General features: G+C 39.0%; 1 protein-coding gene across 4 annotated transcripts in view; it reads right to left on the bottom strand.

Annotated features, from left to right (window-relative positions):
* Nucleotides 1–5,806: 5,806 nt before the first annotated feature.
* The window catches only part of si:dkey-237h12.3 (teneurin-3), a 143,112-nt gene continuing 123,780 nt past the window's right edge, over nt 5,807–25,138 (bottom strand). For all 4 annotated transcript variants that reach the window (XM_044363711.1, XM_044363710.1, XM_044363709.1 and 1 more), the window contains 9 exons: nt 23,062–23,294; nt 20,983–21,137; nt 15,900–16,783; nt 14,489–14,664; nt 13,823–14,058; nt 12,733–13,029; nt 8,543–10,154; nt 7,771–7,901; nt 5,807–7,178 (listed from right to left, as the gene is read on the bottom strand). In XM_044363711.1, the coding sequence (XP_044219646.1) occupies nt 6,426–7,178; nt 7,771–7,901; nt 8,543–10,154; nt 12,733–13,029; nt 13,823–14,058; nt 14,489–14,664; nt 15,900–16,783; nt 20,983–21,137; nt 23,062–23,294 (4,477 nt within the window). In that variant the 3' untranslated portion in view covers nt 5,807–6,425. The remainder of the gene's footprint in view (nt 7,179–7,770; nt 7,902–8,542; nt 10,155–12,732; nt 13,030–13,822; nt 14,059–14,488; nt 14,665–15,899; nt 16,784–20,982; nt 21,138–23,061; nt 23,295–25,138) is intronic.

Below are 25,138 nucleotides of genomic sequence, written 5' to 3' on the forward strand. Positions count from 1 at the left end.
ACCTTGAACTGGGACCACCTTCTGTACTTTGTTTGACCTGCTAAAAGAACGGTCACAGGTTCCCATCCAAATAATAAAACTGAAAGAAACAACAAATACGGCACACATATTACTTCCCTGTACATAATCAAATGATTGTAAAAGGAATATCTAATATCCTCGGTGTGATTTAAATTCATAATTGTTGCTCATGATCCTAATACTGATCTGAACAAGGGTACACACAGGGTATCTTCAGTGTTTACTCTCAGGGCTTTGCTGTTTATATCTGTGTGTATTGTCTATGACAAATAGTGAACTTTGTTATATAAGTGTCTGACTGAGAGGAGTCGAGTTCTCACGTATACAGTATATCAGCATGATTTGATACTGCTGCTGGCAAACTTGATATATACTTTTTTCTTTCTTCTTTATCTTTTATATTTTACCATGAAAGTTTCCTAAACAATAAATATAAATGCTTTTTTTAAATTCCTATTTATACTAAAAATACATCCCCTTATTATATTATAAGGTGCTCAAAGAATAACTGTCAGTTAAATGGACTATATTACATTAACTGTGTTGATATTATTGTAATTTTTTATTAAGAAATGACAATCTTTACCCGTCACAAGAGCATAAACAAAGAGTCATAAATGCAAGTTGGAGTCCATCTGTGTTAAGCTCTTCCAAACCGTATCACAGTGCCCTCCGGGTCATTGGACTCATTTGTAAATATTTGCAATTTAGTTAATGTTATATTCACCGCAGTGAACAACATTTGAGATGTGTGGTTTCAAGGTTTTCGTGGGAGTGTGGATTGTACATAATGTGTTCCTAGAGAAAGTACATGGAGCTTATGTTTGTGTTTCTTCCTGTGAATTGGACAAATCAGAAATACGTACCTCAACAGCCGGAGAGGATGACCATCCAATGCTTGTTGGGATCTGAAAGTGTCGTCCCCATTTAGGTGTGTATTATCAGTTCTCATACACAGTTCATGGGAAATATTTGTTTTGTTTTCATTTACATTAGGCCATATTGGTTGGCAGTATTGACAGACTCATCCCTCCCTACCACCCCAAACCACACCACAACACACCGTCAATCACAACAAGTTGTTCTTTTTGAACAACAGTTAACACAGTTAGACTCAGAATCGACAGTCCACTCTCTCTAAATCTCTCCAAGATCATTAACTCCCTTGTTTTCCACCCGCACTCTTTGTAGACTTCTCAAGTAGAGTTCTAACGGCCTGTACAACTGTCCTCAGAAGATCAGAGGGATGATAACAAGCAGCTATTTCTGAATTGGGCACAAGCCTAGCAATACGAGCCTGCAGACTGAACAAGAAGAGCAGAAGCAGCCCCAAAATGCTTTGTTCTTGTTCCCGTTTAGCCGGGATGAATGGCATGCTAGTGAGAGGGGGACATGGTGGATGAGATGCTTGAGATGAGATGAGCCTGTCAGTGTAACGCAGTGAATCCTTAACAGAGCTGTCCTTCTCACTGATAAGACACATGTGTCATTACACATTATCTCCAAGGTCTGAGTGAGTCACTGATTAAAAGAAAGCAGGGATAGGGTGTGTTTTTCAACGTGCCTTACTGCCATGTAAAACGGCAATGAAACTGTTTTCCTCTTTCCAAATCTTTGTCCTTGAACGAGAGAGCACATGTAGTTTCCCGCAGTAGGTGTTTGTTAAGTGTCAGCCATCCCAGTTCTTCCTATACTCTCAAACCATCATTTTAAGAGCGTACCCTAAAGATATACAATTTATTTATCACAAAAGTGATGCAAAATCTGACAAAAACAAACTAAATATAGTAATAATAATAGGAAGTATTGCCTGTTACACTTTCCTGTACCACTTGTGTGTTCCAGCCAGTCTATAATCAATAATTATGACAAAGGAAATTATCCTATAATGTAACAGTTCCCTTATTTGGGAAAAACCTAACCTAAAAACCTATCTTAGTGTGAGCATTAAATCAGTCAATATTTAGATAAAATATTTCAAGATTCTGATTTAATGATCAGATATAATCAATAGAAATGACATCTACTCAAATAATAAAATGTTTATTTTTGCACTACAACAGTGTACACTTTATTGACCTTGCCTTTCAAATAATTTTGCACATAACTTTTAGCTATTTATTATATGCATTTTATTATTTTTAGCACTGTCTTGGAAATATCTCAACAGATTAATGAATGTTAATGTTTAGCCTGAAGTCACTATATTGCAGGCTAACTGTTAATACCTATATTACAAAAATATTGTATACACATTGTAATGACTTATGCATTTAGGCACCCAAGGCTGTGGTAAATAACTACTTACACACTATCATTTAGGAGTATTACAGGGATCATTGTTTACTGCTACACAAGGCTGAAATAACATCAGTGAGAGTGACAACATCTATATAATGATCATAAGATAGATTAGGTTATGTATATTATTATTTTGTAACTGTATGATCACAACATTTGACCACCAACAAAGCTTGTTATATTGAGATTATATAATAATTAATCTGTGATCAGAAGAAAACAAAACCTGTTAGCCCCTCTGGATTTCCATATTTCTGATATGGTCATTGTGTTTGAAGAAAATTTCAGCAGTTTGTGAATTTCTTCACCTGCATGCACAGCAATCTGCAGATAGATTTTCTTTTCTTTATTATATCATAATATGCAACACTTTCAGTTCCAAAACTGAATAGAATTAAGAACAGATTACTGTAGTTTGTGGGTTTGGAAATTGTATGAATTGTTTTAAATTTTAAATATATTTCATCCGTGTTGTATTTGCTGTAATTTGAGAAACGTTTTTCTCCTACATAGGTGAAAGTTTAACTCGGCCCTGGTTAAATTTAAACTGTATATATTTTGGAAATCTTGCAAGGAAATTGTTCTAATAAAGTGAGATGTATTTTGGCTCTCTGTTACACCTCTAAAATTAAATTTATGAGGCTACGTAGATGCAGTAATGAGCACTATCACCTTGTGTGCTTGTGAAAATCTAATGACACTGTTTGGCACAAAAGGAAGATGTAGTGTAAGTCAGAGGTAACATAAGATATTACTTGTAATGTATACCATCACAGGAGTAAAATGTATGTTTAGATTTAAAATTTGTGATGTCCTTGGAGAAGCAGTCAACTACACACCGCTATTCTATTTCCTAGAAGCTCATTAGAGAGCTCAATCTGTTGACTATTTCATGTGTTCATAATTATCTAATCAGCTCGTTTGATGCACTTGGTCGCACATTTCTAATATCACATCAATGATTGCAGTATTACTACTGTAAATTCAGCTTCACTTTAAATTATCATAGCTTTCCTTACTCTCAGCTGTAACTGAATTTGAGTAGGCCTGCTTTAAGAAAAAAAAAGAACTGGAGTCAAATCTTTGTTTTCTAAACCCCTACATCCACCAGACATGAACCTGTATGCAAAATTTAAGTTACATGGATATATAGATAAGGTTTCATTTCAATTTCATTTTGACATGAAGTCATTGTGGTGCCCCAAAGGTCAAAATCAACCACTTAAATGATGTCAGACTCAAGCATCATATGCAATGAATTGCTTCCTTATTAGACTTTAAGTTTTGATTGTTAGCACATATAGATGGCTAAATTATTTCATGTTCAGTAGTGTGAATTACATATGGCTACCTTTTGTGTTACGTGCATATGCAAATGAGGCTCGATTGAATTATAAAACATGCCTCATATTTTCCATCGCTCTGATGTGGTTATTGCATGATCCGTTTGGGTCTTTGATGTTCTTGCAAAGTCGTGCCATCTCTTTTATATAAGCCTTTGAAGTGGATCTAGTTGCACTGCATAGTGCTGTGCCGCACTGTTGCTTTGGCACTGCCTACTGTGGTCACAGTGTGATACTGCAGCAGTACTATGGATCATTATAATATCACTGGTTCATCTATTCCATTCGATATCTCTTTAAATTAACCTGGAGTATCCAGAAGTTAGAGTTTTGGTCTTTTTTCCCTAACATCTGGCTCATCAACCACCACAATGCATGCAAATAATTTGATCTTATAATGAAAAGCAATATGTTCTGAACTCTCTGACAATACAGTGATGCCTGCTGTTATAATAAGCGCACTACTACATGATATGTAGATAGACAGTCAGCTGGATGACTTTCTGAACTATGCACTTTGTACCACTAGGGAGCATCAGAGAACGAGAGTTTTGAACGCTTCATATTAGTCAGAGCTGAGTTTATATTTAAAGATTTTTCAGTAGGGGTTTGGTGGGGTTTGAAACTCTTTGTACGGGTATATCAAAACAAATGGTGGTTCGTAGAAATTCACTGTAATTTCAGAAAGAAGGAACAATAGACAATGGCTCACAGGGGATCTTATTAATACATTTCCTTATAGGTTGATGGTGAGGGTGGTGGCATACCCTAAGGGAGCCTGATGAGAACTTTGAAGGCATGTGTTTGAGAAGCAGCTTTGTTGAACTCTATATGTCACAAAACATTTTTAAATTTCAGAAACCATATAAAGAATCTGTGAGATGCTGGAGCAGCAAAGAGGAGGTCAAATACAACAGTATAAAGCAACCTTTGAGCAAAGAAGCAAAGAATATTCAGCTCCCATTTGGCTTGAAATGCTGTTTGAAGTTTATGAAAAAGAAATCAGTTTCATATGTAGGGCTTGTTTTCAGAATTATGTATTCAGTCATCAGAACTACTCTGTGCTTTGATGCATAACTGTTAACATGAGTGTGGGAAAGCTGATCACAACCCAAATGTAATTTCAAAAATTAGGAAAAATTATAAAAATCAGGTTAGACGCATTTGTTAATTTCTTCTGCTAGGGTTTAATTTATTCTAACTTCAAAGTAATGCTGCATTTGTCTTCTCTCGCCTTGTATCTCAGAGGATTCTTTTTAATCATTAATGTAATTTGTGATTTTGATATTTCTTTGGAATACTTAAGCTATGCATACATATCAATATTGAAGCGTTGATGATATCCAAATAAGTGTCTGAGTAGCCTGTCTCTCAATGCATTTTCTCACTACTCATACTCATTTTAAAACTGAACAGTTGGTTTGTCATTGAAAACAAAAAAAGGCACAACTTTATCCAATTCTTAAAAAAACAACACACCGAAAAGAACCCCAATATCATTTTAATCCATGAGTGCATTTAACATTCAAAAAAAATTATACCTACCGAGAACATGGATGTGATCTATATTTGGATCCACTGTAACCTTGTTTATGTGAGATGGGTTCATAAAATATTTGTGTTGATGAAATATTCATTGGACAGGAAGCCAGGTCAAAAGGCATTATGCCTGATAAACATTAAATTTAGTGGAAATAATAGTTGACTGCATGTTATAGATACATCACCACTTGTATATACTTGTCACTACATGCACATGTTTCTGTTATTTACTTCTCACGTAAACAGAGCATTGTGAAGAAGCCCCATATTAGCCATATTAGGAGGAACGTAACTTAAAAAAAAATAAAAAAAATGCATGTCTGAAAAATTAAAGAAAATTAAAAAATCAAAACCAGCTGGACTTTATTTATGTATAAACACAACATAAATTACTCTTAATATGACTAGTACAGACATTTATTCAGTTTCATTTAAAAAACGCCATAAAACTCTTGCATAATTTACAAAACATGGTGTCCCTGTGCTATCCAAGACACGCCTGTGCCTTTTCCCCCCGACAGAGTTCTTCATACCTTTACTGTCTTTTTTTTTCACAATGAATATTGGGTATTTAAACATGGAAACTGTTTCTTTTTTTCTGTTTCAAAGCATCTCAAAGAGAATAAGACATTTTGATGTTTTTGATGTTTACAGTGCTAAATCTCGTATACATAGTGGTTGTTTGGTGAGGATATCTCTAACTTCAGAAGTCTGATTTTAAAAACAAACATTTGCTCAAGTACACTGCATGCTCTAGGAGTGTGAACTCATGAGCCCCGTACTTCTAGAGAAGTGCAGATATGCATAATGTAAACATTTCCTTTGCTCTTATAATACTTTCTGTTAAGCCAGACTTTTCTTGATGAAAACAAACATAAAACACCTAAATGAGCTCACTGTTTCCTCAAAGACACTACTATTCCTCTGTTTCAGAGTCCAGAGTCCAAAAGGCTTGTTGTGCTACAGAGGAACTGACCTGTAATTGCCATGTTAAGGCTTGGTGTAGTTATACATTTACTCTGTAGTCCCTAGGTCACAATGCACAGCATTGCTTTTGACCCGTTTGTATTTTTTTCTTCTTTTTTTTTTTCTTTACAAAAACACATCAACACTCGGGGTACATATCAGCAACCTTTGATTACAGTTGCTTGTCATTTTGTCCACTAGTACGTCTCTACCAAAATTAAGTCTCTTTGGCAGAAAATGCACCTCGTATTGTTACCTTTTCCCGATTTCACTTTGCCGAAGAAAGTGGATGTTATTAGCACTGTCTGCTAATTCCGGGTACTGCTCGATGGAAAGCACATAGTATCCATCGTACCCCAAAACTTTTCCACTACTCAGAAGCTGCCTCTTCTCCCCTTCTGTCCATGGGCGGACCCCCTCCTCACCATCACGCACGCGCTGCTGCTCTCTTGCCCATGCACCCGCCAGGGCACGCTGACGAGCGAGTTCAACAACCCGTGCTTTCTCCTCGTCCACTGTGGATCCATAGCGAATATGAAGAGCTAAAGCGCCAGCACGAATCTCCACATCTGCGAAACGGCGAGTCCGACTATCCATGACTGTGGTGGACTGGGAAACAGTCACATTGACACCGTTCTCCAGAGTTTTGTGTCCACTAGTGAGGTGTAACGCAGCAAGGTCGGCATCTGGAAGGCCTGGTTTTACAAAGTAGTGTGTGTCCCGCCCCTCTATGGTGAAGTGGAGGTCTTCCAAGTAAAAGGCATTGTTGAGGATTGTTGCAACTTTAATACAGTCCTCACTGGCCACATTAAGTGTGTGAGTGTGGACGCTGCCCTTGTAGATGGCAAACATAACGGCTCTTCCAATGGGAGACATGGCCGCTGAGAACCACAGCCAAGACTTTTCACCTCTGCGACCTCGACTAAGATGGACTTCTGGCAGCCGCTCGAATGACAAGAGAGAATGTGCTTGTCTGGTTACTTCCTGCTGGACCCCAGAGATAGACTGTAGGAAAAGTGCAGTGAAACGTTAACGCCTTAACATGGCAGAACCTGGCTCTCCAGGCCATTTAGAACCAGCTACTGCTCTGCTTCAGAGAGTTTTCCATCCCCGTCTAAGATAATGGTGTTTTCAAGCTGTGTTCTCAAGCCAAAAGTAGATATATCCCACACGATTTTACAGCAACACGGTTTGTGTTAAGGCCTTAAACCAAAGAAGCCTAGCATAAATGGCTTCAAAATATTGTTTTAACAGTAGCGACACCACAGTATTACGTATAAAGTTAGTGTTAAAATGTGTTCAACTGAAGCAATAAAACAGTGCACTTTGTGCTCATTATGCGTATTATTATGCAAATACAGCCCAATTAAAATTGATATTCTATGAAATGCATAGCAATCCAATTAAGAGATGTTAGCTTCAAAATACTACTTCAAAAGGAAAACAATGGAAAAAACAAAGTTATTTTTTGTTGCCCGTCTGTTCCCCTACACTATCAAAAGCATATCATCTGTTGGCTAGAGCAGTATAATAGTTGTTCTTTTGCTATTCAGTAATCTTGTGTTCAGTATGCATGACAGATATTAATTTAACCAACCGGCAGATCATCCCAGAGCTGACTCTTCCTCAGTTCGTAAGATGGCATGCTTAAGTCAAACTTTGGAACTGGAAACCCAGGAATGGTGTTGTGAAGATGAAAGCCAAAGGTTACAAGCCAGCTGTTCACATCTGTAAAAGAAAAATAAATCAAAGACAGAAAGTTTAAAATTACAACATGAATACCATAGCACTTTACCTCAACTTTTTTTTTCCCCCAGAAGACTTTATTTTTGAGAAAGTTGTGTATAATGTATATTGAGTCAAATACATTTAAATTGTGGGCTTTGGAACAATTCCTTGAATACTGAACACTGAGAATTTAAGTAAAAAGTTTTAACTTGTTAAGTATTCCAAAATAAACCAAATTTAATTCTAATTTTATAGATTAGATGATTGATGGAATTGGAAACAATTTTGAGAACTTATTAATTGTAATATTTAAAATTTTTAAATATTTTTTAAGCAGAAATGCCAAACATTCGCTGATTCCAGTTCCTTAAATGTGCAGATGTGCTTCTTTTCTTTGTCATATATGATAGTAAATTGAATGTTTTGGGGTTTTAGACTAATTGTCAGATAAACAAGAAATGTGGATATGCCACCTTGGGCTCTTGGAAATTACAGGCATTTTCAACTATTTGCTGGCAATTTACTGACAAAATGATTGATAGAGAAAATATTTGGCAGAATAATTGTAAAGTAATTGTTTTCTATAATCAATACTAATCATTGTCAATAATAGCAGCAGCTTCAACTGCAATGTCTCTTACCTGCAACATATTCTCTGACTTCATGGACTTTGCTGATGGGGTTGTTATTTCTGAACATATATAAATTAAAAGGAGCTGGCTCTTTGCCAACATTTTTCCAAGTAGAGACATCTGGAACAGTCCACCTCCCAGACATGATATCATAATCCTTCTCCCCGAAGTGCAGCAGTTTGGTAAGGGGGTCGTACAGTCCTCCATGAAACCCGAGCACAAGCTGAAAGTCTGGGTTTGAGTCAAAATAGATCTCACCGTACGCCGTGTACTGAAGTTGTTTGACCAGGAGGCCGTTGCTGGTGAAGATGGCCAGAGGTGTGCCAGTGTTATCACAGGCGATGTAGAACTCTTCCCCACTGCTGATCTCCATAGCAAACAGGTGGCCTTGGAGGTCATAGTAGAATGAGGTGATCTCTGAACTGGAGTGGTTGTATACATGTGTAATCCTGGCTGGGTAACTCAGGTCTGCGTAGAAGTACTGCAGGTGTTGGCCTAAGCTCGTCTTGGTGGACACTCTGCGACCGAGTCCATCATAACGATATTGAATTGTCCAGCCGCTGCTCTTGCTGTATACCCGCACCAAGAGTCCTTTGGAGTTGTACTCAAAGATTTCTGCTCCCCTCTGACGGAGGAAACCATCTTCGTCCATTCTGTATTGGATGTCACCAAGACGGGTTATGCGGTCTCTCAAATCATAGCGCAAAGGAAGAAGTCTGGCACTGTTTCCTGCGTTCAGCAGGTGCAGATTTCCATTAAGATCATATGTATAGCGCCACATCACTTTATCATTCAAGTATACATTCTGGAGCTGGCCATCCACGTCATACTCGTAGCTGTACTTGGTGGTGTTGGCAAAGGGGCCGATCTTGATCTCTCGCTTGGTTACTCGGCCCACATCATCGTACTGGAAAGTGATCCAATACATGAGTGAGCGAAATATCTCATACTGGATCTCCTTGATGCGTCCATGTGCATCAAAGTGCTTGGTGTAGGTCATGACTGCAGTGGATATGATCTGATTTATATCATAGTAGATAACCCCAAACTTTCCAAATTGCTCAACTTTTCCTGAGATGTCATCGAACTGGTATAGGTCAATGGGAAGTGGCGTTTCATTGATGACGCCTTGCACGCTGGTGACACGCAGGCTGCTGTCATAAGTGTAATCAAAACGTGCATTGACCATGCCATCCTCACTGAAGCGGAAAATCTGCCGGTCCACCAGGGGACCCACTTGGCGGTAACGGATGGTGCAGATAAAACCTTCATTCTGCAAGTTAACGGTCTTCAGCACACCTGCTGTCTCGTCATAGGTGAAGCTGACCCTTGTGCTGTCATACAGGATCTCTGACAGTTTGTTCTGCCGGCGGTACCTGTACAGGACTCTACGGCCTGTGCCGAGGTGAGATACTCTCAGTAGGAGGCCGTCTTCACTGTAGTCCACAGCTACCGAGGCGTTGCTCTCTGGGGGATGATAAAGGTTCCTGTAGTAACCCACTGAACGAATGGTCTGCATGGTGTAGCGGGCTACGCTTGGCATGGTGACAGCAGAAAGCCGGTCCAGGGAGTCGAAATCAAATATGTACTGGCGCTGACTATGGAGCAGGAGAACCATGGACTGCAGGGAAAAGAGAAAAATAGCAAATGTTTTCTTGAGTTGCATAATATTTAATGCATAATATGTGTGTAATGCCAAGCAGAGTGGGTGCAGGTTGACTGAGTAGAAATTTCCTGTCTTGAGAAAGGGAGAAACAGGGTATATGAAAAATGCACTAGCTTGTACCAGCTATCACTGTTGTGAGACAGTAGCTACCAACTACACTGCACATGGACTCGTCTGTTAATGCAGAATGTACAAAATTATAAGAAGTGCTGTCATAAGCATGCTGGTGTACAAAACAGTATAGCATATTATTTTGAAAAAGTTCATTTGTTAACAATTGTCTAGTACAGTTTACATACACATGTATCAGACATAATAAATATTTACTTGTTATTCCTCATACCAACAGAGACTAGTTTAATTAATTTACAGTGTGTGCAGTTCAGAGTGTAGGAAGTCTTGCAAAGGTTTACCACCCTTTCTGTTAAAATGTCATGCTCAGTCATCCGTAGCTATATTGAGGTTCCCTGTGCTCCCTGAGCTCTCTGTGTTCCTTATGTCAGAGTGTTGACATGGCCTCTGCAGGTCACGCAATGAAAGGATGAGGCCAGGAGTCGCTGAAGAAATCTCTGCATGTTTTTTTTATAGCTGAGCTTCACTGTGCAGTCTTAACTATACTCTGCAAGACAACTAAAGAATATTTATGTGGAAGAGATGGAGAGAGTAATATAGCAGCACGGTATTCTTTTGTTGTTTGACATGCTGTAACAGCAGAGGGGACATATCAGAAGACCTGCCAGTTTTGATCATTTCTGATCAAAATGTTATATAGTAGATCCCTATTTTTTAATGTTTGTGTGGTATACATGTGCCATATATATTATGTATATAATTTTGCAACAGTGTTGACTTAGTTATTTAGCAAGGAAGTAAATTTCTATAATTAAAAAAAAAATCAAAGCTATACTATAGCTATACTCATAGCCTGCTACTTGCCCAGTATGTTGTCTCTGTTTTTACTCAGTCATTCAATTTTACCTCCTCTTCGGCTGCTAAGATTAAAAAAAATCTGTATGTTGGTAGAAACTGTCATTAGGTGTCCAGTCTTTGTAGGTTTCAGCTATTTATGGACATATTTTATTTGTAAGGGACTATGTACAGTATTAAACATAAATGTTACCAAAGCTAATTTTCATCTGGTCCTCATTAAAGTATACACACAGTGTATGCTTTAAAATACAAACAGAATACATAATCCAAGATTACATGCAGCAGTACTTAACACTGCTAGTCTTTAGGTCTGTCCTAAGATTTACACAGTCAGTGATTTCAAGAGTATATTGTATACTGTATTACACATGTACTGAATACATTTTTGCAATGCATTTTGAGTTACTTCAGCAAACAGAAAGGCAAGAAATATGTTACTGGGGCAGATATGGTCAATATCACCACTGTTCAAACCATTTTGAGCCTTGCATCTTTGGTTATCCCAATTACAGAAGAGCAGTTGGATAACCCAGGTTGAATTTTCTTTTTTTTTCACATAAAAGAATGGTTTAAATCTGCAGTTAGTGTAAAATGATTACTATGTTTGCTTAGTGCCTTTGTAATAAGCAGAATTATGCACATGGAGCTGATGATTATTGTGAAATAAGCCTCCCCAGGGAGACCTCTGTTTCATGTCAGGGTCTTGATTCATCTAGTAGCGATAATGACTACCCTGCTGTACAATATATCTTACTTACTAAACGCTTTGTTGAATTCTTGATTCTGATTGGTCAATTACGGCATTCTACGGTCTGTTATTTCTGAATAGGAGACCGCTGCTATGACCGTTTCGATGGAGGCAGTTCTGAGACTCTGGAGGATCATGTTTTATTATATCAGTCTGCAGAAAGAAGTCTGGTAAAATTACCAACTGCAGCTAATTTGTGACACCCTGTGGCAAAAAAACTACTGGTCTCCAACCATTACAGAAAGGGCAGAGCAATATCCTGTCCTCCAATCCAGGCAAGGGCAGCAGATCTGGTGAGCGCCTCTCCTAGTTGCCTTTCTATACATACTAAATTAAGTGGTAGTGACAATAGTGATATTGTTACCAGTTGTAACATTAGTAACAATTGTGGTTCAGGTGTGTCAACTGCAAAGCCCAGGCAAGAAGGAAACTTAGAGATGAATGAGAACAGAAATGTCAACATCAATATTCCTAAAGAAGTCCCATTCACCTTGTCTCACTTCACCATCAATGGAAATGTTCAGTTTAAAATAAATTATAAGTTATAAGCAGTTCAAACCGTAGAATCTAAGTGGAAGCAATATAATCATTTATAAATCAATAAAATCATTTTTGAATCAATATTTTATGTAAAATTATTGATTTCTTTGATGACTAAATAGTCATGTAATAAGTGGGATGATGTACAGCAAGCAGGTCATTATTGTGAAATGAACCCCTCCAGGGTGATTCAAGGCACCTCTGCTTCACGTCGGGGTCCTGCATCACCCTGTTGGGGTTCATTTCACAATAACGACCTGCTCGCTGTACATTAACCCTTACATATTGCTTCCTCTGGATGCGTTATCTTCTCACCTGGTCCAGGTAGGTGTAACTCCATATCTTCCCATCAGCAAACACTCTGGATACCAGTCGGCCTTGGCTATCATACCCGAGTTTCTCAGTGGTGGGGCCTCTCTGCAGGGCACTGATTTGCCCGCTGCTAGTGCGGCTCACATTAACCGGCAGTAGCTTACTGCTGGGCATCCAGAGCACTGGGTGGCCTGCTGTGTCGTATATAATCTTTAAGAGGAATTTCCTGTGGTCGTCATAAATCTTCTCTGTCCTCAGGGTGCGATCATAATCGACTGAAAGAATGTTCCGTCCATTCACCTGTGGCAAGGATTTGATTTAAGAAGGTGTAAAGACATAAAACCACAACTACTACTACCACTACTACTAGTGATAATAATAATTATTGGATAATACTTAAAAATAATGAATAGAATCCATGCACATAGATTACACGATAGTACAATATCAAGAAGAACTTATTGAATTTGATATCAGTTCTAATGTTCTTTGTCTGGTTGGCTCTTTAAACTGTATTCAGGAAGATTTTCACTACAGTTGTCACAGAGATTAACACCCCCTTCCCGAGGCTCATTAAACTGAGAGACACTCTGGTGATTGTTCAGGTACACTTAAATCACAACCTCCTAAATTTAGTAGAGACGAAAATTACTGTGAGGCAAAGTAACCACCCAAGTTAAGTTCATGAAGTACCATAAATCATAGATCTGAGAGTCTAAGATTCTAAGGAGGAATAAGAGGAGGTGGACTTATGTACAGTAATAGAATATTGATAAGCCCTCATTTCAGGAACTAAAGGTTGATGTGACTCATAAATTACAATAGGAAAAAGAATTGCAGAAATATTTTTGCAAGGTTAGATTAAGGACAGTGACACAGCCACAGATATAAAATAACATCTGTAATTTTGGGGGCAGTTAGACTTATTTTATCACAGGATCTTGGGTGGGTTATCAAATCTCTAACCTTAATTTTATCACTGCTATGCTCTTTTTTGTAAGGCCACAGAAAATATTCACTTTTATATGCATGGGACACTGATCATTTATATGTGACATGAGAAAAAAAAAGAAGAAAAAACTGTCCAACATACCCTAAGCTTGCGTCCAAACACAATGACTTTCCCTCTGGCTTGTTCTTTGCGGAAGCGCCACTCAACCAAGTTTTGCCCACTCTCCCCTGGCAAGCTCATGTTGCGTCTGGCTACAGTCGGGTTGGCAGCACCTGCCAGGATGTGGGGCTCTGTCTGGTAGTGGGTGTCCATCCCGTTGGCATAAGTAATCCGCAGTGAGTTGTCAAAGCCCACTTGATAGCTACTTCTACATTGGTCTGTTGATAGTGAACGAAAAGCAGAACTTAGAACAGAGGAATAGGTAATTACATGCTGCAATTAATGTTATTGACAGTCTCCCAAAGTAATTATTGGTTGTACTTAATTATGCTTAAAGTACTTAGTATTTCAAATTAGACCATTTCCAGATGAAAAGAATGAACATGAATGATGCACTGAAATAACTAGACCATCTGGCCATACAGAGAGTGGAAACCGTTTAGACACAAGGTTGATGTGTTTCCCTGACACCCCATACCCACACACTGAGAGAGTAATCATTTACGCTGTCATCTGTCAGACGCTCTGAGCTGTAATGATACATGACTTAAGCTTACTCAACATTGCCCCGGTGACCTCTGAAACAATGACAAATAACCGCTTACAAAATAGCCACCTGAGTTGGGAGGATGAGCGGTGTGGCCTTACCCTGAGCCAGAGTGTAGAAGGCACGGATGGTTGAGGTATTCGTGGTGATGCTGATTTCCTCCTCTGTTAGGGAGCTTTCAATGTCCACCGTCAATGCGCTGTAGATGTCTGTGTACAAGTTATTCACCATTCCAGTGGGGAACGTCACATTCATTAGCCGTCCTTCACTGTCATAGCTGTTTGACAAAAAGATCATCAAATGACAAAGCAGTGATATATATGAGGGCTCTCAGTGCTACAGTACATTCAATTATCAGATCTTTTATTCTTGTTGAGTAAAACCATCAACTTTATTGTAATTAAAATGTCACATTTCTTTCTCTTTTTTATATGTTCAATTTTCATGACATAAGTGAAGGGGCGTCTATATCAACCAAAGGCACAATCCAAATATTTGATAAGGGTGAATAACGTCTCTTCAGCCATCGGTTTTATATATAAAAATAAAAAAATACACAGACTTGTAATGAATTCAATTATTTGGATGATTGATGTGTCATTATAATCCCAACTGAATGCTTTGCTTTTTTAGTTATAGTGAGGATATCATTCATGGCATAATGTGACATGACAGCAAATTACACAGGGGAGAAAAATTCAATCACTGAGAGGCCATGCTACCAAAATAAAAAGTGTCATTCTGATAGAGTGCAGGCGGATTATTATGATGAAATATAATCATTAGTTGGTAATTTTGTTCAACTTTACTTTTCTATCTATGCATGTTAACACAACATGCTAATGTTAACCAACATTTCTGTTGCTCCTCTTCTGCCATCTATAACAAACAACATGAATACACATGGTTCAGTCAAGTTAAAAAAAGTCAAAAGTGGCATCCTTTATGGATATTGAAGTCTAACTAGGCTATTTTACAGATCTAAGGCAAATTTTATAATTAGGCTTCAATTAAATGTGCACCCTAAAGCAGTTTGCAGGTAAGTGTGTTACCAATTATAGAGTAAACCTGTGCTGAGCTATGAGACAAGGAATAATGCACTCAGATTTATGCACATACAAGTACACACATAGCAAACACATTTGTCTTTGAACCTCATAACTTGAGGCTTTACTTTAAATTTAAAAACAAACATTAATATCAGTGTCAAACTCAGTGCAGTAGTAGGTGACAAGCTCATACCTAAAAAACATAAATCTTAGAACTGTAAGCCTGTTAATACTGCCTCCTCATCTGTGAGAAGCAGGCAATACTTTAGATGCCAGAATGTGAGGTGAATTTGTTTACATAATTTGTATTAGTATGCAGAAAGTAGGAGGTGTGTTTAATTTGTATCATGGGCAGGTTCCAGATGCAGAAGCCCTAAATTAATTGCAACCTAAATCAGTCTGACTTATGCAAGTGATATAAAGATTTCCACAGAATAATCTTGCCAATTTCTATTATACTTACTCATAGAAAGTTGTCCAGCCAATCTCTGATGTCTTCGTAGCCAGCAGGCCGTTGTTACCATGGTAAGTAAGAAGCACCAGCTCCTTGCTCTGAGCTGTAAGAGTTTTCAGTCCACCATTGGTGCCCATAGTGAGCCAGATCACCTGGTTGTCAGGGGCGACGATGCGCACTGGCATGCGGTTTGGGTCTCTGCGTATTCTCAAGGTGTTTCCACTACTGTCGGTAACAGCTGTGATGTCGTTCTCTGTGCTGTAGCTGAAAGTGTATTTCAAGTCGCCAGTGAGCAGGCTTGCAGTGTGTTGGTGGGTGCCATTGCTGTCAAACATATACAGCTCCTGTGCATCAGGGGAAGCTACCTCATATGTACTGACGCCTGAAGTCAAAATTGGCCCGTTTCTAGAGATGGCCCGGATGCGGATGTTGCCCAGGTCTGCCACATAGAGTGTTCCATCTGGAGCTGCCACTAAAGAAGACGGAGCATTGAGCCTTGCATCTTTGGCATAGCCGTCCCCTGTCTGGTAACAGTCACAGTTGGCATCGTTTTTGCAATCACAGTCGGAGGGAGACCCGGCCAAATGCGTTATCTCGCCATCCACAGAAACCTTCCGGATCCTGCTCATCTTTCTCTCATCTGTCTCCGCTATGTAGATGGCCCCATGGAAAGATATGGCAATGGAAACAGCAGATTCTAGAGGGGTTAACTGCGCCCTTTGACCACCAGCCACACCACGCTCCAGTCCAGCTAATGGGCAATGGATAGGACGGCCAGCTGCAATACTCACTTGACCATTCTCTGTGATGCGCAGCACTATATTGTTGTCCAAGACATAGAGCGAATTGTCCATGGGGCTAATTGCTAGGTCTGTGGGCCACTCCAAAATCACCTGAAAAACAGGACATTATTAGATTATTGTCACTTTCTTCACAAGAACATTATTATAAATTTGATATGAAATTCAATTTCAGCTGTTTACTCAAAGGCACAAATACATTTGCATTGTACTCATGTAGCACCCACACAGAGAAGCTTAAAATTAGTATGCTATAAACAAAGTACAGCCCTCTGTTCCAGTTGTCTCAGACAAACAATATATTTTCACATAAGAGATTTCTGTCTGCTTCAAAAGGTGAAAAATGTCTAGTTGATGATGGCTGGTGAGGGATCAAATGTGACCTTTTAGTTGCGGGGTACTCTCCTATTATGCTAGTTTGTCAAATTTGGAATATATGATTTCAATGTGCCTGGAGGAGAGCAGAATGAACATGTGACGACGGAACCTTTGGGTTATAAGATTAGCTCTTATCTTCATGTTGTTTTGATCCCTGCACTCCTTAAAGACTTTAACCTGTGTTACTACTAATACATGAATTTAAAGGATAATTCTGGCCACAGTGACTGTCTAAGGGAAACTTTGGTATTTTTTCAATCTGGACCCTATTTTCCCATCTTTTTGTGTCTAAGTGACTAATGGGGACAACAGTTTTTGAAATGGGTCCAGCATTGAGTGAGAGAGCTGCAGCTGGCAGCCGTAAACAGGCTGTAATCCAATGGGGCAATTGCGCCCTGTCAATGTACGCCCATTAAAAGTGCTTGTTTTTGCCACTGACAGGCTCAGATTGTCATTATAAGTGTCTAACAACATTATGGAAAGAGAAGGAAAACATTTTTCTTTACCTTTCGCTTGATCCGGTCTGTTTGTTATTGTGTCTAACCAAGTCTCGCTTGTCTCATTCTGAAATCTCACGAGAGTTGAGTTGTTGTTGAAATCAGATAAATAAACAGCCAACACTTTGAAAATCTTCAAGATAACACTAGGAGACGCTTTCTGTACTCCAACACATCAAACTCCTCCCGGCACACCTCTCTCCAACAGCTCAACTCTTGCGAGATTTCAGAACGAGACTTCAGACTGGATCAAGAGAAAGGTAAAGAAAAACATTAATTTCTCTGTAGGAATTCTTTCTGTAATGTTGTCAGACACTTATAATAACAATCTGAGCCTGTCAGTGGCAAAAATAAGCTCTTTTGGTGGACATACATTGGCGGGTCGCTATTGCCCCGTCGGATTACATCGCAGCCCGTTTAGCGGCTGCAGGCTCCAGGACTCTTGATTAATATTGGACCAATTTCAAAAATTCTTGTCCCCATTAATCACTTATACAAAAAGATGACAAAATAGGGTCCAGGTTCAAAATGCTGAAGTTTCCCTTTAAAAACTTTCTAGTATGCCCTCTCTCCCTTCAAAGTGTTTAAGTTTTACATGGTACTATTTGACAAAGATAAAATGTGACATTTGAATTAAAAAATTCAAACTAAGTGAAGGAGTGGGGCTTCATCCACTGTGAGGCTATTGTAAAGCTGCCAAAATAACCTTGAGTATGCACTTCACACCTTCCTGCTCCATTTGTGCTGTACTGACTGGTGCTGCAACCTGAGTGAGAGACTCCCCATTGGGCGATCAATTAAGTATATCAAATTAAATTAAAAATTACGTACAAAATATTCCACACATAAAAAATTATAGCAGTATTAACTAAATCTTGGATAAATAAGAAGTGAATATTATAATCCAAAGCTATAACCCAGGCCAACTATAACAGTCTGCTCGTCAGAAATGTGTCAGCGAATAAAAAGCATATTTGTAACAGTGCATACGGTTGGCCTGGCCTTTAAATGTATAATCGTGTCATTAAAACTGTCAAAATGCTCCTGAATTGTGCTTTTCCACAGGGTGATAAATAATAAAGCACGCTGCCTTTGAGGCTGCCACTAGTTAAACTGCACCGAGCCAATTCTCTAGTTAGGATGCCTGAGGATCGCACGGTCTCGCCAAAACCATCTTTATTGGCTCGTACCAAATGACTTAGTTAATTAGCAAAAAGTGACAAGCTTAATCCTTTGTCTTCATGTTCTCTTTCGTTCTCCCCCCTTCATGTTCACCACCCACACACACACACACACAAACACTGATTGCTTTCTGTTTACATTAAAATGTCTTTATGATGCCAATGAACAACCTTTAATTTTCTCCCTAGCTCTAATTTCTACTAATGTGTCTGGTATTATCTGACCTCATGATCAAGCTGATCTGCATTAAAAATCTAATTAAAATTTAAATTGGTAAATGGACTGCATTTACATAGTGCCTTTGTACTCTACCGACCACTGAAAGCGCTTTACAACACTTGTCAACATTCACCAATTCACACACACACATTCATACCCCGATGGCAAAGGGTGCCATGCAAGGTGCTAACCTGCTCATTAGGAGCGATATAGCACTTTTTATCCAAAGCGCTTTACAATGTTTCTAATGCTCACTCACCCATTCACACACACACACACATACACACACACACTGATCGCAAAGCCACCGGGAGCAATTTGGGTTTCAGTATCTTGCCCAAGGACACTTTGACATGCAGACTGAAAGAGCCGGGGATCAGAACCACCTCTTGATTGGTGGACGAGCCATTCTACCTCCTGAGCCACAGCCGCCCCAAATTGGTTAGTTAAAAAAAAACAAACTAAAATAATAAATAAAATGAAAAAGCCCATTGTTGTGTCTGGTGCACACATGTTAGATGTAGGAGAAGAACCTGATCCTGCAGCAATTTCATTCTCGACAGCCAATCCACTTAAAATTCACTTTCTGCACAAACCAGGGTACGGGGGATGCTATGAATGCATCACATTTCATATGATAAAAGCCTTTTATGGTTTTTATTTTCTTCATTATTCATCTTAAGTCAGATCTCAAAATTCTAAAGGAGTGAAATGAGGAGGGATATTAATGTTTAAGCACAGTGAGCTGCACCTCTACTTTGGAAGACGTGTTGTGGTATTGTAATGTTATAACCTATTGTGTAGGGATATGGGCACTGCTTTTATGACAGCTCACTCAAGGTAAATCGTAAATTTTGTTGGACGAAGCAGGCCGTCGTCAGATACTGCCGAAGAAAAGGTTTTTTTTGTGGGACCAACTCACTACCAAAGGCTGCTTCATTATCATGTATGGTGAAGTGTCCTCAATCCTGAGAATTTCTAGTGGAACACTAAACACTAATTCAACTCCAGCCACATCAAAACAAGCCCCCCACACTGAGTAATTATTCTTCCTTCCATATCATCTACCGTGACCTGAAAACCCATCTCTTCAATAAACACTTCATGCCTCCACTTCCTGCCTAAATCACATCCTCCTTCTAGCACATATTTTCCTCCTGTACTTTCAGAGAAAAATGTTCTGCTCTTGTCTAGTTGAGAGCAAAACAAAAAAAAAAAGAAGAAGAAAGTGCTTTTTTCTTCGTCTGTGTTATTTCTTCGGGAATGTATACCTCTAATATTAGTGTTCAAGGAATCTCAGCTTATTCCAATAGTGTGTCTGCACATTTCTCTGGATAATATACTGTATATCAGTTAAATTCCTATTTCTAGTTATGTACACTTAACCTGAAAATCCTCCTGGTTGAGATAAGCAGCAATAACAATGTGTTATAAACTAACCACTAATTAACTATGAATAACACTGTCAATAAGAATCATTTAAAACATCTCATCCTAGAAACAACCTGATCTGATAATGCATATAGAGTAACACAATCAATCTCTAATATCCCCCAAAATACTGACAGCCAGAAAAGAGAGCAGACAGTTTCTGCAGCAACAATTTAAATTCACAAGAAGAGACCTGTTTCTTGTAATTTTAAATTTAATTGCAGAAGGTTCTAGGCAGAGGGAGCAGCATGTCAAAAAAGCTGTTTTGCCTAGTTTAGTGAAGAATTTTGGAACTGATAATAATAACAAAGGTATTGAGGTAAATGTTTACAAAAATGCCCCTCAATGTCCTTTTCTTAGTTGCCCAAAAAGATTGTCATATATTAAGTATTACTGCATATATAATATATATATATATATATATTATATTATATATAATTATATAACACTGCATATCAATAATGAGTCATGGGTGAGAAAAAAGGAGGGTTAGAGGGTCGGGGGCACAAGGTGGCGCTGTGACATGCTCTGTGTGAGCATGGAGGCAGGGTTAATAGCTGTCTGGCACTTCAGTGTATAAGTCACCTGATTGATGTCCATGCTGTTGTCACAGGTCAGAGGGCGAGCCGATGTCAAGTCATTGGAACCAAGGAAAGTGGAGATGATGCCGTTCTGGTCAACCTTTCGGATCGTCGTGCCATCAACGAAATAAATCAAACCATTCTTGTCCACGGTGATGCCTGTTGACATCAGGTAAGAGGGAGTAAAAAAAGGGAGAAAAGAAGGAGAAAAAAAAAGACTTGTGATAACAGGAAAACATGGTAGATATGTGGCATCTGTGCTTGCATGACTCAGTGGACTGAACATGGTGGATACATGTGTCAAGCTTGCCTTCCCATTATTCAGGTCACTGCAAAAAGCACAGCCATCAATAATTCACAGGCTGCTTTTGTGGTATTAAATAATTTCTCAGGCAGAAGTGGGAAAGGCTGTATTCATACGGTATATATGCACTTGCCACGTCTTGTAACCCTCCTCTCTAAAAAAGGACCGCAGAAGGTGAGGGTGTCAATGAATGGTCCGTTTGGGAGATTTTTTGACATCAGCAGTCATCAATGATCTGCGGACCATTTGAGAAATGAATGAGCGAGGGAGTGGAAATGACAGCTTTGGCCAATTTTAGATGAAAGGGGTGAAAGACAGGCAGTTGCCATGGTGACGACTGTGGACTAAATTGTCTCAATGATTGAGTGTCAGCTCAGAGTTGTAAGTCGCAGCCAAGCCAGTGTGGAGTTGCAATAACCATTTGTCCCAAACTGGGAAAATACATTAACGGGCCATGCCAGCATCCACATCATTCTCCGTGTTGCCATGCTGCTTAATAGAGACTGGTACCTATGAGAATTCAGTCATACCTCACATGCAGGGAGACTATTTTTCATTCCTCACACTGGTTTAAACACATTGTGGTTTTGGATCTGATTCTGATTCTAATCATAGAGGTGTGGGTCCCAGGAATGTGTGTGTGTGTTAGGGGGGGGTGTTCCCAGTAAGCATTGATAACCCACCTGTGGACCAAAACAAGCAGTGAGGTGAACCATAAGAACACTGCTGACCAGGAAACAGCAGGGGTTGCCACCATAGTGAAAGACTGTTTTTTTTTTTTTTTTTGAGTCGGGGGGCGAATTTAAAATGTTCTGGTTCAGGTTAAACTTCATTTTTACCTTCAGAGTATGATTTCATTTTCAATGAAGTCTTTAAAAGCTTCTGTGGAAGGTGAGTGGTTTGGTTTGACCTGTGGCTAGGTCTGCACAAGATTGCTTTCTGCTAAAACATTGACGAGCCAAGGGAGCCCACAGTGACTCCTTGGGAGCTGGCTATTTGACAGTCTGAGATTCTCAGACAGATGAAAAGTGTCACATTTGAGCAGAGTTCACCAAATGTCTGAGAGGAGAAAAAAATGGAGCCATCTGCTCTTTCTTCTCTGGTCTCGGCTTCCACCCACTTCATCATTAGAGTCGCTCCACTCAAGCCTTTATCACCCAGCTAAAGCTGAGCTATTGCAGTTGGCATTCAGAGCGGGCAACAACTAGTGCAAAAACAATTCATCTTAGCCTTTTCATCCAGAAGAATTTATGGAAAAGTGAGCAATCCAACCACAAATGGCACAGACAGCCATGTGCTATTTCAATGCGGACCACAAGTTGTGCATAGCAGGTACTGACTTGTGAGTAGTTATAACTGCAGTATAAGCTTTAAAGGCCTGGAGACTTTACTTTCACAAGAGCTGTTTGAAACAAAGCCACAAGCAGAATCAAGTATAAATTTTAAAAAATATTTACTGGAATACCCAATTATGCAAAATAAATTGGGGATTACATTTCTGGAGGTTAAAACAACAACCTTATGATATGCAGCAGAAATGCACATCTTAAATTTACAAAGCTCCTTTTTTTCCCCAGTTGAACATCCTGCTTAATTATACCTCAACACATGATCCAATGCCTAAATTCATCCATGAAAACAAGTAGGCCCAGATCTGACACAGAGCCCAATGCACACATAAATTTAAATCTAGCAGTTGCCAGTCATGACTGAGAAACCTATCACCATGTCCCACCCCCTTCATTTGAGTACAACATCTTCATTAGTTTTAAATGATACCTTTGGGTCCAGTGAGAGAGGCCTCTGGAGCTTTGCCTCCATCACCACAGTGGTTCTCATCAAAAGGCAGACAGTGTTCCCCAGTTCCTGCCACCACCTCCGCATTTGACTGCAGATCCTTGGTGCCGGTTAAGATTTTTGGTCGGTAGATCCTCCGGGAGTTTGTGTCTGACACGTACAGCTGGCCGGATACCGGGTCAGTTGCCAGGTAATACCGGTGTGCCGGGTTGTTACTGCATTCAAGACAATAACTTGGTTATATATGGTAATTGCAGACAAAAATTGCCCTTTTCTTATGATGCAGTTGAATTGTCCTTTAATGGCACCAATTTACCCCTAAAATTTGATCTAATGCAATCATCTTTCAAACACTTTAAAACCTGTAAACCCCAATTGACCCCAGATGAAATTTAGCCTGACTTTTCCTCTGAATAAAACATTTTGAGTTAAGAATATTATTAACAGTTGATTCCATTATACCTCTCTAGGGAGGCAGGAACATTGTTTTCATTACGCATTACATTTTTCAAGTTGTCTAAATAGGAAACACTTTTTAGAAAATGTGCTCAGTATATCCCAGGGAATACAGAAAGGTGTATTGTTTAAACACTATTAGCGAGCAATAATGAAATTAGGGAATCCATGTATTTTTAAAAAATTGCATTAAAAGAGATGACAGAAAGATAATACCAATCAGGTTGTGTTCTTAGCATTTAAGCTGCCATTAAGAATCTTATTTTCTAAAACACACACACACCCTAAGCAGCTAATTAAGTGTAACTTATTTTTTTCCAGTCACTTGCAGCTTAAAATACAAACCTTATTATCAATTTAAAATTAGTAGCAACATTGTCATGAACGCGGATAATGAACTGAAAAGGAAAATAATGTTGTGGAAAAACTGTGAAGAATTTCCACAGCAGGAAAAAAAGGGGGGGGAGCCTTTGAGAGTGAAAAGTAGGAGACAGAAGGTTGAAAAGATGGAAGTCAAACAGAATTTAACAGGATACCACTGCAGCGGGGTTCCAGTATGCAAAGCAGAAATGACAACTTATGTGCCAGATCCTTTCATTTCATTTGTTATCACTTCCCTGTGGGACTTTAGAAATCACTGAAATGACTGGCTTATGTTAACTAAGTGCAACAACTAATGGCAGTGCATCTTGTTCTGCTTATTTGCATTCTTTTAACCATCTCATAATAGATCTAACCCCTTCTGAATCGGAGAGCAAATGTATTAAGGATTAGGATTCAAAAGAGAACATGTGACTGACTAAAATTTAGACATGAAGAAAGCCAATTAAAGCATCATTTTATGTGACGTCCCATTTAAACAAGCTCAAAATGTTGAAAAACGATTGAATTAACCTTTTCTATTAAGGCACAGTGTTGATACATAACACGTGCTTAAGTGCCATTAAAGAGCCCGAAATAGAGGCAGTTAACATGAAAGATAGCTCGCTTTACAGTGCAGTCATAAACATGGCTTCTCTGCTTGTACTCCAGCTTAATGGTACCTCAGTCAATACTGGTTGGCTTTGGAAATGGATAATGTGATGGCAAAATAAATGTGGCAATGAAACATCTTTATAAAATGATGAAGATAGAGTCATAAACCTTGACAGCTATTATGAGTCAAAGTAAATGCTCAAAATAGGTGGCTGCTATCAAATTCCTATAAAGAATTCAGCAAGACATACACTAAGAGCCCTTTCTTTTACAGTCAACCTTTAGGGGATGAACACAATAAATGATACACCTGTACAACATTAAGCGGTCCAATATAAAAGCGCCGTACTGAATGCAATCTTTGTCAAGCTTCTGATGTTAAGATAGATGTATGGTAAGTTGTGAGGCTTTACTGTGCGGTCTTATATATAATATGTTGTTTACAACTACAAAAAACGGCTGCAGAAATCACCGCTCGACACCTCTTTGGCAGTCTCAGCAAAAACTAACATCCATCGACTGATGCTTCTATATGTAGGTTCATCTGTCACTACATAAGGAGAGTTTGAACATACCCATCCCAAGTTGTGACCCAGGTGCTAGCGCAGGTGCTGTCATCTCAAGATGA

Source organism: Thunnus albacares, chromosome 10 (assembly GCF_914725855.1).
Source record: "Thunnus albacares chromosome 10, fThuAlb1.1, whole genome shotgun sequence".
Classification (NCBI taxonomy): domain Eukaryota; kingdom Metazoa; phylum Chordata; class Actinopteri; order Scombriformes; family Scombridae; genus Thunnus; species Thunnus albacares.